This window comes from Mastomys coucha, unplaced genomic scaffold (assembly GCF_008632895.1).
Source record: "Mastomys coucha isolate ucsf_1 unplaced genomic scaffold, UCSF_Mcou_1 pScaffold17, whole genome shotgun sequence".
In the NCBI taxonomy this organism is placed as follows: Eukaryota; Metazoa; Chordata; class Mammalia; order Rodentia; family Muridae; genus Mastomys; species Mastomys coucha.
The window spans coordinates 20,399,464-20,410,532 of NW_022196899.1; the positions used below are offsets into that span (position 1 = coordinate 20,399,464).

The following is an 11,069-nucleotide window of genomic DNA, read 5'->3' on the forward strand; positions in this document are numbered from 1 at the left end:
CTTCTCCTCCTCCTCCTCCTCCTCCTCCTCCTCCTCCTCCTCCCAGAGCTCTGGCTCTGGCTCTCTGGCTCTCTGGTTCTCTCTGTGTGTGTCACTTTCTTTCTCAATACGTATTTATTTATCTGTGTGCCTGGGTGTGTATATGTGCAGCATGTGCATGCAGAAGCCTTTGGAGAACAAAGAAGACACAGGAGCACATAGAACTGGAGTTACTAGCAGTTGTGAGCCACCATATGGATTCTAGGAACCAAGCCCAGGTCTTCTGCAAGAACAGTAACTGCTCTTAACCACTGAACCATCTCCCTCATCACTTTACCTCTTCCTTTTGATAAGTAGGGTTATAGGGTGGCTCAAGGGATGCCTTGGATAGAAATACATCATACTTTGATAAAGAAAACCCAGGAGCCACAAATGTGGTACAAGGAGTCAAATGCATGCCCTTTCCCTATAAATGGGTTTCTCGTGAGATCCCAAGAACATTGCAGGTTTACAGCTGGGACAAGAGAGAGACCTTGAGCCTTTGTAATTGTGCTAGAATTCCTGTTTCTCTTCTGGTGAAAGGCTTCAAGTGAATTTCATGTGGAGGGGCTCCCCTTCTCGTGTCCCCCACATCCACCTGCCTCTCTATTGCCATGCCCACTCCAGTGAAATCTGCGTATCAGGCCCAAAAGCTTGACCACGGATCTGAGGCATACAGATTCAAAGGAAACCAGCCTTCTGGAATTCATTCGTTGACATTCTAACTCAGAGGTAACCCAGATTTGTCCTTGCATTAGTAGATGGAAGGTCCCATGTGCTAGGTGCCCACCAAGATATGATTTACTATAATAGCTAAACAAAATTAGACATTGTTCACCAATATTCCAACATCTTAGCCGAACCCTGGCTTGGAATTTCGTAGGGAATGTTACACATTCAGACTAATTGTCTCTGGCATTTTTAGGGAGGTAATGAGGGAGGTCCAGCATTGAAGTTTACTGAATAGAAGTTGATAATCCCAGGGCAAGGTCAATTAGAATCCTCATTTTCAGTCATGTATGGCAGCTGAGCCACTCCTAGGAATTAGTAAGAATGGGACTCCTGAGGCATATTTATGCTAGCCCAGAAGATTAGAATAGTGGGTGTTTACCTAGGATGGGCTGGACCTTGAGCCTGTAGTATGTGTAAGAGAGCTGTGCTTCGAGAAGAAGGACTTCAAAGTATTTGAACCTCCACCCTCCTGGCTGGCTCACCAGCAGGAGCCCACATGGGCCAAGCACTCAGAGTCCCGGAGGGTGCAGTACCCATCCTGAAGAGGAGGCTGCTGCTTTAGATCCATTGTGTTTTCAGATAGCCTCAGATGTACTTTGACCACTGAGCCGCCTGACTTTTCTTTTTCATTTGTAATGACCATAAAGGTTTGATGCTTAATTTTAAGAATATACATTCAGATCCTGCACTTCCTTGTATTGTGTCTAGCATTTTTTCTTCACCGACGTCTTGCCGACCTGTACCAGAACCCCATTTCTCCCGCAGGTTAAGGGGCCAAGACTGTCCCGCCAGCGGAACTCTATTCTGCCACAATTCTCCAGTTATTTTTCTTAACTCCCCATTTTTATCTACTAGTGATGTCATTCATCCTTCTTCCTCCTGCATCCAAGATGTAAGTTATCTACAAGACACTGCTTCCAAATGTTTACTTCCACAACCTCCCTAAGTGACTCCATCCCAACTACTTTAAATGTGCCCATTAATCTACATTTGCCAACTACTGAAACCACACTGAAGGCAAGAGTTATGCTCACTTCGATTTGGAGCATAGAAAATGAGTAATGTGTTTGTTGAATGCATTAAGTGTATATGTCTGGGTTTTCTTCCATAGCCCCAGGCAGCAAATATATATGTATATATACATGCATTGTTGTGACACAATACCATGACCAAAGCAACTTATAGAAGGAAGTGTTTATCTGGGGATTATCATTCCAGAGGGACAGAGTTGGTCATAATGGCAGAATGGATGCACTGAAGCTAGCATGAGACACAGCAGCAGGAACCGCTAACTAACCACAGCATCTTTAACCAGAAGCAAAAACTAAAAGAAGTTCATTGAAAGGGGCACAAAGCTTGTGAAACCTCAAAATGTGCTGCCAGTGACACACTTCCTCCAGCAAGGACACACCTCCTAATCCTACCCAAGCAGTGTCACCAGGTGGGGTTGTTGTTGGTGTTTGTTTGTGGCTGGCTCAACTCAGCTGTTCTGGCTCAAAACTCCTCTCCAGGCTGATTGATTCAAACTGGCATCTCTGGGCTTCTCACTGAATTGCTGTGCTTGGCCTCAAACTAACTCCAGCCATTTGTTCTAATCTTCTGGGTCTTTCTCTGGCTCATTCTGTCTTTGCCAGCAGCCTGTCTTTGTAAAACTGTCAAGGTAAAACTGCCTCCCCTCCCTCTCCCTCTCTCTCTCCCTCTCCTTCTCTCTCTCTCTCTTTCTCTCTCCCTCTCAGCACTGCTCTTTCATAACCTTTCTTTCCTCTACCATTCTCAGTGAGTTGGGCGTACCCTATCTCTGATCCATTCTGTCAAATCTTTCTCTGATTCATCACTTTGTCTGCTACTTAATTAGACATCACTTTCAAACATGGCTACTTCCTTCTACAAACTAACTTTAATGTTATTGTTAAGGATTAAAGGTGTACACTAAGGGCATGTCTGCATTCCAGCCATATCATGTTATAACCTAGGTTGTCTCTGCTTTCTGGCTGGATCATGTAGACCTACAAGGTCTTCGGATGTGATTCCCTTGCCCAGAGAAGCCATGTTGCTGGACTAAACTTCCTCTATATTGTACTACCACCATATCACTTTAAAAACTTTTGACCTTATTTTTATTAACTGAGTATGGATGTCTGTGTGTGTGCGTGTACATCAAATGTAGTCCCATTGAGGCCAGGAGAGGGTATTAGATCCCCTAGGACTGGAGTTACAGACAGTTGTAAGCCAGCACGTGGGAATAGAACCTGGGTCCTCTAGAGGAACAACTGCTGCTCCTAACCACTAAGCTCTCTCCTCAGTCATCAATGTTTTTTAAATTTTTTCCAGTTTCAATTTTGTAGAAGTCACAGAAATTTCAAATCGTCCACATGGGAACTTCTCCTGCTTCTAAAAAAACAGCATTCTGAAAATCTGGTTTCTTGAGTGATGTTTCCATGACTCTTCCATGGTCATTATCCATTGCAGCCATTTCCCCACCTCCTTTTGTCAGTTTTCCAGCCATCCACACTGTTACAACTTTAATTCATAGGTTCCATGAATAATCATGCCCTCCTTCTTCTTATGAGCACTGCAACTAACATCTTTCATGACAGACTCACTCGAGCTAAATACAGTTGCATCCTAGTAGCAGGAATCAGCTTGTCTTAAAACAGCAGAGCCTGAGGTCAAGAGCACTAGGTTTTTATGTGTTCACCATGCAAGGCCACTGATGCCAGGTTTCTACCCAATCTATAGCGTATTTGACTAACTTGAAATTATGGCTGACCTCCCTCAGGCTCCTTAATAAACCCTCTAGTGCTAATTGAGATGAGCGAGAGATCTATATTGATAGTAGGTACCTGATTTAAACTCTTTCAAATGCTAACTAGCCTCCCCTGAAGTGCGGCTTTCTGATTAGGGTACTTCAAATATTAGCAAGCTGCCCCCGGAGGTAAGTTAGGCTAACTAAACACACACACACACGCATGGATCATAAATGATTTTAATCTAAGTTGCAGACAATATAATACCATATTTTGCAGGGCCCCACAAGCATGCCTAATTTGTCTACTGGGTAATTAATCAGTGTAGAATGAATATATAATAAATGTCCCATCAGTGTACAAATGACTGGCTTTCCTTCTCTATTTGTTATAAGGACGAAGACTCTTGGTGGAACCCAGAATTCATTTCACATATCCAAAGTTTCAACCTTCTGTTGCTCTCCCAGTAGCTACATACAGTTAGTCTCAACCTTCAGAAAGTGCCAAGTTTGGAGTAAAAGAAAAAAACACACGCGCACACACACAAATATTATAGTTTAGCTCTCTTGAATGCTTCCAAGCCACATCCAAATGACAAAGTAGAGCAGGTCAAAAGCACTAGCAAGATTTGAGTTCTACTCAAATGCTTCATGATCCCCCCTTCTCAGGGTTGCCAGTTGCCTTCAACCTCGTTAATTTTCTTAATTATTCAAGAGGGGGCTGAGGTTGCCATGAACTTGTCATAGATCAATTAAATCCTGAGACTTTCTGAGGTGACATTCAGATCCGTGACAAGGTGAAAGGAAATCAATGTTCACTTTTCAGGCTGCAGGTGCCCACAGATTTCCCGGGGTGGGGGGTGAACTCTCATTTCAGACACAAAGGCAAAGATGGCCTCGTCTTCTGGAGCCGCGGGCTGATTGCTGAGGTGATGCCTGGAAGAATGGGAACCCCAGGGGTCTTGCCTTGCCATTAGGGGCTCTGATACAAAAAGACCTCTTTATTCTGGAGTCTGGAAAAAAAGCAGAGGATGGAATGCCTATTTCACCAATCCTTGAAGTGAAATTACCCTGTACATTTGGGCTTCAAGCAGGGATAAGAGCAGCAGCCTTCATTATTCAGCCAATACATGATGGGAAGAAATGCTTTCTGAAGAAGAATGCCACCTCACCTCACGGGGAGGAAAGATGAGTCAAGGTGGAGCAGAGTGAGCCCGCCATTTAACCATCGATCACCCTGACCTGCCAGACTCCGGCTAGTGCGTGTTTGGGTCAAAGAAAAAGAAAGTAGGTAATTAAACAAACACTAGAGCATTGAGAGGCTTCATATTTCCAGGGGTTGCACTGTGAGCAAGCTGGATAGATGTGCGATGCTTTTAATGTATTCCATTTCCTAATTAGCAATCAGGGCCTATTTGTCAGTCATTCCAGCCATGACGCACACAACCCTGGAACAGGAGGCGGAGCAAGGCACGTTCAGAAAAATCAATTATGCCTATGTTTACATTCCCTTAAGGCTGGGGGGTTGCGAAAACTGCCTAAATATTGTCATTCTCCTTACAAAGGAGCAGGAAAGAAGGGTGAGACTGCAATTCAGTCTAATGAATAAATCTCTGGCTGTTTGGGGAAAGGTACAATGGCTGAATATTTATGAGACTGCTGACGGGTAATGCAGTTCATGTGATCTGCAACTGTGAAAATGGAATTCCGTTTTCAGAGCTCACATGAACAAGTACGTGTTCAAGAAATGGAGACCATGCGAGTACCTACAAGGAAGTTCTGTGCAAACCGTCCAGGATTTAGCCTTGTGTTCAACGGGGGATGGGAGAACAGGAATTTACTGTCCATTTCAGATAGTCACAGCTTGCAAGGTCACCTCTGACTCAGAGATGAGGTAGAACAAAACTCCCGTCTAGACTTCTGACGGCTAAAAGCCAGGGTCTCCACTTCGCAGTGCCTATGCCCCGTCTTTACGCAAGCACCTTTCTTCCATCTCAATCATTCCAGCAGACCTAGTCCTGCCGAGCCCTGAAGCTTCTAAGCCCTTGACCAACTCCTCTACTCAGCTTCCCAGATCTCCAGGCCCACTTCTTCCTGTATCCATGGTCCTCCCTCTTAATCATCCTGCTGTCTCCAGCACTCCCCAGTTCCCTTCTCCTGAGCTTTGCCTTATCAGCATGGGTCTTAAATGTTGTTGTTTTCCATCTCAGCTGCGCAGTTTTAGAGTGATACTTGCTTTGGTTTTAGCCGTCAAGACACTAATCGGCTTTAATTTCATAGCTGAGCCTAAATGGTCACCAATGCTATCTACTCCATGGGTTCCAGCTACAAATGGCCGTCTTCTAATCCCACCCCGCCCTAACTCTCCCTTGCGCCTTTCCTGTTGCAGTTTGAGGTTAATGGCTTCTGAGACCCTCTAAAACTCACTTTGTGATGATTGTGTCCTTGAGAGCCCCACTCTCTCAGGTGGGGTTGAACCTAATGACCTACTGCTAACAACTAGATCATGGTGACGTGTGGCTTCAAAGATGAAGTTTTTAAAGGAGTGTACAGAGAGAGGCTATATCATTTTTGTTTCTTTTGTCTTTTTGAGACTCAGTCCCCCATTGTCCAGGCTGGCCTTGAACTCACTGTCCAGCAGAGGACGCCCTCGACTCCCTGATCCTTCAGCCTCTACCTTCTGATTGCTGGGGTTAAAGTGGTACATCACTACATCCAGTGTGAAATTATCCTGTGTATAATAGAGCTTCTTGAATGTCTCCTCTAATGATACCTTTTTACTTGGGGAAAATGTACACGATCCCCAGACATATAAGTACCTCAAAAAAGCACAAATCAAATATTTACTTTACTTTTTAAGAAAGTATAAAGAATTTTATTTTTAAACAATTTTTTTAAAGATTTTATTCTTACTTTTTAAAGGAAGGGGAACTCTGTGTGTGCATGTGTGTACATGTGAGTGTGTGCATGAGTGTGTACATGTGATTGTGTGCATGTATGTACGTGTGAGTGTTTATATGTGAGTGTGTGCATGTGAGTGTGTGAATACGAGTGTGTGAATGTGTGTGCATATGAGTATGTGCATGTGTGTGTATGTGAGTGTGTACATGTGAGTGTGTACAGGTGTGTGCATGTGAGTGTGTGTAGGTATGTGTATGTGAGTGTATACATGAGTATGTGCATGTGAGTGTGTGCATGAGTGTGTATATGTGTGTACGTATGAATGTATGCATGTGAGTGTGTACACGTGAGTGTGTGCATGTGTGTACATGTGAGTGTATGCATGTGAGTATGTACATGTATGCACATATGAGTGTGTACATGTGAGTGTGCATGTGAGTGTGCATGTGTGTACATGTGAGTGTGTACATGTGAGTATGTGCATGTATGTACATGTGAGTGTATGCATGAGTATGTGCATGTGAGTGTGTGCATGAGTGTGTGTATGTGTGTATGTGTGAATGTATGCATGTGAGTGTGTACACGTGAGTGTGTGCATGTATGTACATGTGAGTGTGTGCAGGTGAGTGTGTGCAGGTGAGTGTGTGCATGAATGTACATGTGAGTATGTGCATGAGTGTGTGCATGTGAGTGTATATACAGGTGAGTGTATACATGTGCGTGTGTGCATTAGTGTGTGTGCATCTCACTGTGGGTGCTCAGGAGGACAGAAGCACCTCTTCCCTCTGGATCTGGAGTTACAGGCAGTCAGTTGTGAGTTTCATGACTTGGTCACTGGAAATCAAAGCATTCAAACAGTGAGTACATGCTCCTAGCTGCTGAGCCATCTCTTCAGCCCAACCTTTAAAACAATTCTTTGGAAATCATGTAACTTTTCTCATCATAATGCAATAAAAGTTTAAAAAAAACAATTCTTCGATGAACATAATTTTACCATACATTAAAGATGAAAGCAGGGGCTGCAGAGATGACTCAGCGGTAAGACCACTTGTTGACCTTGTAAAGGACCCAGATTTGGTTCTCAGTACCCACACAGTGCCGCAGGTAGCTCTAGTTTGAGGTAATGCCCAAGGACTTCTAAGCTCCAAGAGCCCTTGAATGCAAATGGTGCACATGCATGCATGCAGGCAAAACAGCCATACACATCAAATAAAATTAGTAACTTTTTAAAATGTTTAATATAAAAGCAAATGTGGATTCTAATGATATTAATAAGTTTGTTGAGTATTTGCTACTGCAGGACATAAAGCATCTTCATTGTTTCTTAGACTCGGTGGATATTTTGATTTTTATATCAGCCAATGCTGCTCCACATAAATACAATATAAAATAACAAGTCTTGAATCTGACCCGAAGTGTTTTGGACAGCATTTATAGACGTGATGTGGCCTGAGGGCATGTATAATGTGAAGTATGCATGTCATGTGTTTACAACCAAGGCAGCAGTGAGTTCACGCAATGCAGCACCAGTAAGACTTGCCAGAAATGATTCATTATAAATTTGATTTCAAATTAATTTTTGGTTGTAACATGCTCATAAACTTTTACTATTGCCAAATTTTCCATGGCTTCTTCATTTTAAGTCATTGCAGCTCACAGTTCATTAGGCTTATCTATATAATGTGGAGATTTGTTGTTTTATACAGACTTTATATAGAGAGATTGACTATATGTATGTATGTAGAGAAATAAAGAGGATTCCTTCATGCAGTTGTGAAATCTAAACTTCCACGATCAATTCTCTGTAAGCTAGAACACAAAGGGCTAATGGTACAGATTCAACTGAGGTCCAGAAAGAACCAAAAGTGTCCAGTGGTATAAAACGTGGGCCAAGGACTGGAGACTGGTGACTCAGGCAAGCAGTCAGGCAGGGGTGGTGGAGTCCTCCCATCGCTTTGCTCACTAGGGAAGGCAGCGCGCTCTGTTCAGCTCCCCAGTCTACATACCAGTAGTCTCTTCACAGACAAAATACCCGCCCCCAAACATTCACCCAGATAGCTGGGTGTCTTATGGCCCATTCTGTATAGCTCTGTGTCTGCATAGAGATACATATATAGTTATCAACGGTGTATTCTTTGAATACATAATACGTTTTGGGATTAAAAAGTAAATGTGTACCAGATGATACATCAAACCCTCTTCTGTGTTCATATCCCAGAGAAATGATAACAGGGCCTGGAACTGAGCAGCCACGTGCATTCATCTTTCTTCCTCGTGGTAGATGCAACGTGGCGGTCTGCTTCAAGTTCCTGCTGCCTTTGACCTCTTACCAGGATGAACTATATCCTTGAACTGGGACCGGCAATCAACCCTTTCCCTTAGGCTTCATTAGCATTTTACCATAGCAACAGGAAACTAAACTAAGGCAGATGTTTCGCAGGAGCTAAAGGAGAGGGTCCTTCTCAGTCAGAGATCTAGTGCTGTGAAGAACTCCATGACCACAGCAACTCCTAGAAAGGAAAGCGTTTAGTTGGGGCTGGCTTACGGTTTCCGAGGTTTAGTCCGCTGTCGTCATGGCAGGGAGCACGGAGGCATGCGGGCAGACGGGATGCTGGAGAAGGAGCTGATAATTCTATATCTGGATCCACAGACAGCAGAAAGAGACAGCCACTGCTGGCCTGGCTAGAGTCCTTAGAACCTCAAAACGCACTCCTAGAGGCACACTTCCTCCAACAAGGCCACACCTCCTAATCCTTTCCAATAGTCCCACTCCCTGATGACCAAGCATTCAAACCTATGAGTCTTTGGGGACCATCCTTATTCAAACCAACACAGGGTCAGAGGGGAGTTGTTCTGTTACAGGCACAGGATTTGACGTCTGCGGGATGAGGAAGCTGTTTCACAGCCGTGCGCACAGTCCCCACACTACTCCAAGCCATGCCACACAGGATGTTGCAGGTCATGATGACATCAAGAAGCTGACAAATGCCTGGGGTGGTGTCACGGTCATCACACACGCATAGCACAATTCGTGCCTCCTCCCACATCTGTAATGATGCGAGCATGAACATCTCTACTTCTCTGCCAGCCACAGGAAAGTGTAGTACACAGAATTCTTTTTTTTTATTAAAGATTTATTTTATTTATTTTATGTGTATGAGCGCACAGTAGCTGTGTAGATGGCCGTGAGCTATCATATGTGGCTGCTGGGAATTGAACTCAGGACCTCTGCCAGCCCCGCTCACTCCGGCCCAACTTGCTCCAGCCCGCTTGATCCGTCCCAGCTCGATCCAGAGTAATTCACTGTAGCTGTCTTCAGACGCACCGGAAGAGGGTATTATATCTCATTATGGGTGGTTGTGAGCCACCATGTGGTTGCTGGGATCCGAACTCAGAACCTTTGGAAGAGCAGTCAGTGCTCTTACCCGCTGAGCCACCTCACCAGCCCCAACAGATTTCTATTAAATGACAAAAGATAACACTTATGGATAGTATACTATTCATCCTATACTATCTATACACTATGCTTTACTTTGATCATTATTTTAAAGTAGATTCCTAACTTTTTTTTTTTTACACATTTACTGTTACTACATTATATTTTGCCAGGAGCCATCCCATGCATCTCTTATTTATTTGATGGCATCAAAAGACAATGTCAAGTGCTCTGTAGTTCAGAGAGCTTGCTGCTCTTTCAGAGAACTGGAGTTTTGTCTCTAACACCAATGTTCAGCAGCTCAAAATCACCTGTAACTCCAGCTTCAGAGGACCCAACACCCTTTTCTGACCTTTATGGGCACACCCAAATAAAGTCTCTCAATGGGGGAGAGGCTGTATCAAGGCTGGAGAGGTAGCTCAGTGGTTGGGTACTTTCCTAGCACATACAAGGCCTTGGAATTGATTCCTATCATCACAACAAATTGATCAATCAATTAATATAAAAGTATTATAAATTAAAACCATAAACTAAACTTAATTAGTTAAAAACTAAGAACTGACACATGGCTGATACTTTATACGTTTTTAACCGTATAAATTATCATCAATGCAATTTGTAATTAAATTGGTCTAAGCCTGGTGTATGGTAGAATCTACCATGCACGCAGCCCTGTGCTCTGACCCCAGCACTACATAGGAATAGATGAGGTGGTGCATTTTTGTAACTGAAACACTCAGGTGGAAGTAAGAGAATCAGAAGTTCAAGGTCATCCTTAGTTACATAGTGACTTCTAAATACATGACACCCTGTCTTTTTATTTTAAAATATTTTAGAATTACAATGTTGTTTTAAAAAAAAATAGCACAGGATTCATTTGTACCATTTACTCTCCTTTCCACAGTGTTAATAACTAATAACTTGAGTAATTAGCAAAACCAAGACATTAGCATGGTAGCAATGCCAATAAGGAAACCCTATGTAAGCTGTGTCCATTTTCTACCCAATACCTGTCTCTTTTCCGGGATCCTACCAGGCATCACTTCTGGAACATGGTCAAGAAAAGGATGTATGGTGAGCAGTGCTTTGGGGGAACTGTGAGAGAGGCTCCAGGAAAAAGACAGGGGGCCTTTTACATCAGGTACGTTATGTTTCCTGGATTCTTCTTGATTTCACGCTTCCTGTGACAAACACTTACATTGACTTTAGGACATTTTGATTCTTGTTGGATATCAG

General features: G+C 43.4%; 1 protein-coding gene across 1 annotated transcript in view; it reads right to left on the minus strand.

Annotated features, from left to right (window-relative positions):
* LOC116094883 (histone H3.3-like) overlaps positions 1–9,468 on the minus strand; it is a 26,444-nt gene extending 16,976 nt beyond the window's left edge. The window contains exon 1 of the mRNA XM_031376282.1: positions 9,258–9,468. Within this exon, the coding sequence (XP_031232142.1) occupies positions 9,258–9,468 (211 nt within the window). The remainder of the gene's footprint in view (positions 1–9,257) is intronic.
* Between the last annotated feature and the right edge of the window lie 1,601 nt (positions 9,469–11,069).